Source organism: Suricata suricatta, chromosome 9 (genome assembly GCF_006229205.1).
Source record: "Suricata suricatta isolate VVHF042 chromosome 9, meerkat_22Aug2017_6uvM2_HiC, whole genome shotgun sequence".
In the NCBI taxonomy this organism is placed as follows: Eukaryota; Metazoa; Chordata; class Mammalia; order Carnivora; family Herpestidae; genus Suricata; species Suricata suricatta.
Genome location: NC_043708.1, coordinates 72,445,217 through 72,445,940, shown reverse-complemented (window position 1 = coordinate 72,445,940; position 724 = coordinate 72,445,217). Strand labels below are relative to the sequence as shown.

The 724-nt window shown below is 39.4% G+C and overlaps 1 protein-coding gene across 1 annotated transcript; it reads left to right on the top strand.

Moving 5' to 3' along the window:
- Positions 1 to 4: 4 nt before the first annotated feature.
- On the top strand, positions 5 to 463 carry LOC115302249 (olfactory receptor 11G2-like; the record flags this gene model as incomplete). The annotated part of the gene is made up of 1 exon (XM_029952205.1): positions 5 to 463. A coding segment is annotated over one exon (459 nt), but the record flags the coding sequence as incomplete, so codon positions are not given.
- Positions 464 to 724: the final 261 nt, after the last annotated feature.

Here is a 724-nt window from a genome sequence, read left to right as displayed (position 1 = left end):
TTGGTTCCCAGTACCTATCATTGTTATTTCCCAAATGTCCTTCTGTGGATCCAGGATCATTGATCACTTCCTGTGTGATCCAGGTCCCCTATTAGCACTCACCTGTGCCAGAGCCCCAGTAATGGAGTTTTTTTGGACTATTATAAGTTCCTTGCTCTTATTTATTCCTTTCCTCTGCATCATGGGGTCCTATACTCTGGTCCTGAGAGCTGTCTTTAGAGTCCCTTCAGCAGCTGGACGAAGAAAAGCTTTCTCAACTTGTGGGTCCCATTTGACCGTAGTTTCACTGTTCTATGGTTCAGTGATGGTCATGTATCTGAGCCCAACATCTGAACATGAGGCTGGGATGCAGAAACTTGTAACTCTGTTTTATTCTGTAGGAACCCCACTCATTAATCCTGTGATCTACAGTCTAAGGAACAAAGATATGAAACATGCCCTACAGAAATTCCTAGGAATATAAAAATTATGACATGGGTAAAAAAATATTTGAGTAATTGGCCTACCTTCCTATTTTTTCAGGCGAAAAATATTAGTAACTAATACCACTCAGAGAATTGCTTATCCTATTATTGAGCTTATTCATCATGGCTGTTTATACTTATCCTAGAATCATGAGAGCAAGAAAAGACTCAGAGATATTATCCAATTACCTCATTTTATAGATGAAGAAGTTGGGGGATGGAAATTTTGAGTGACTTGCTCTGGTCCAAACTATATAATG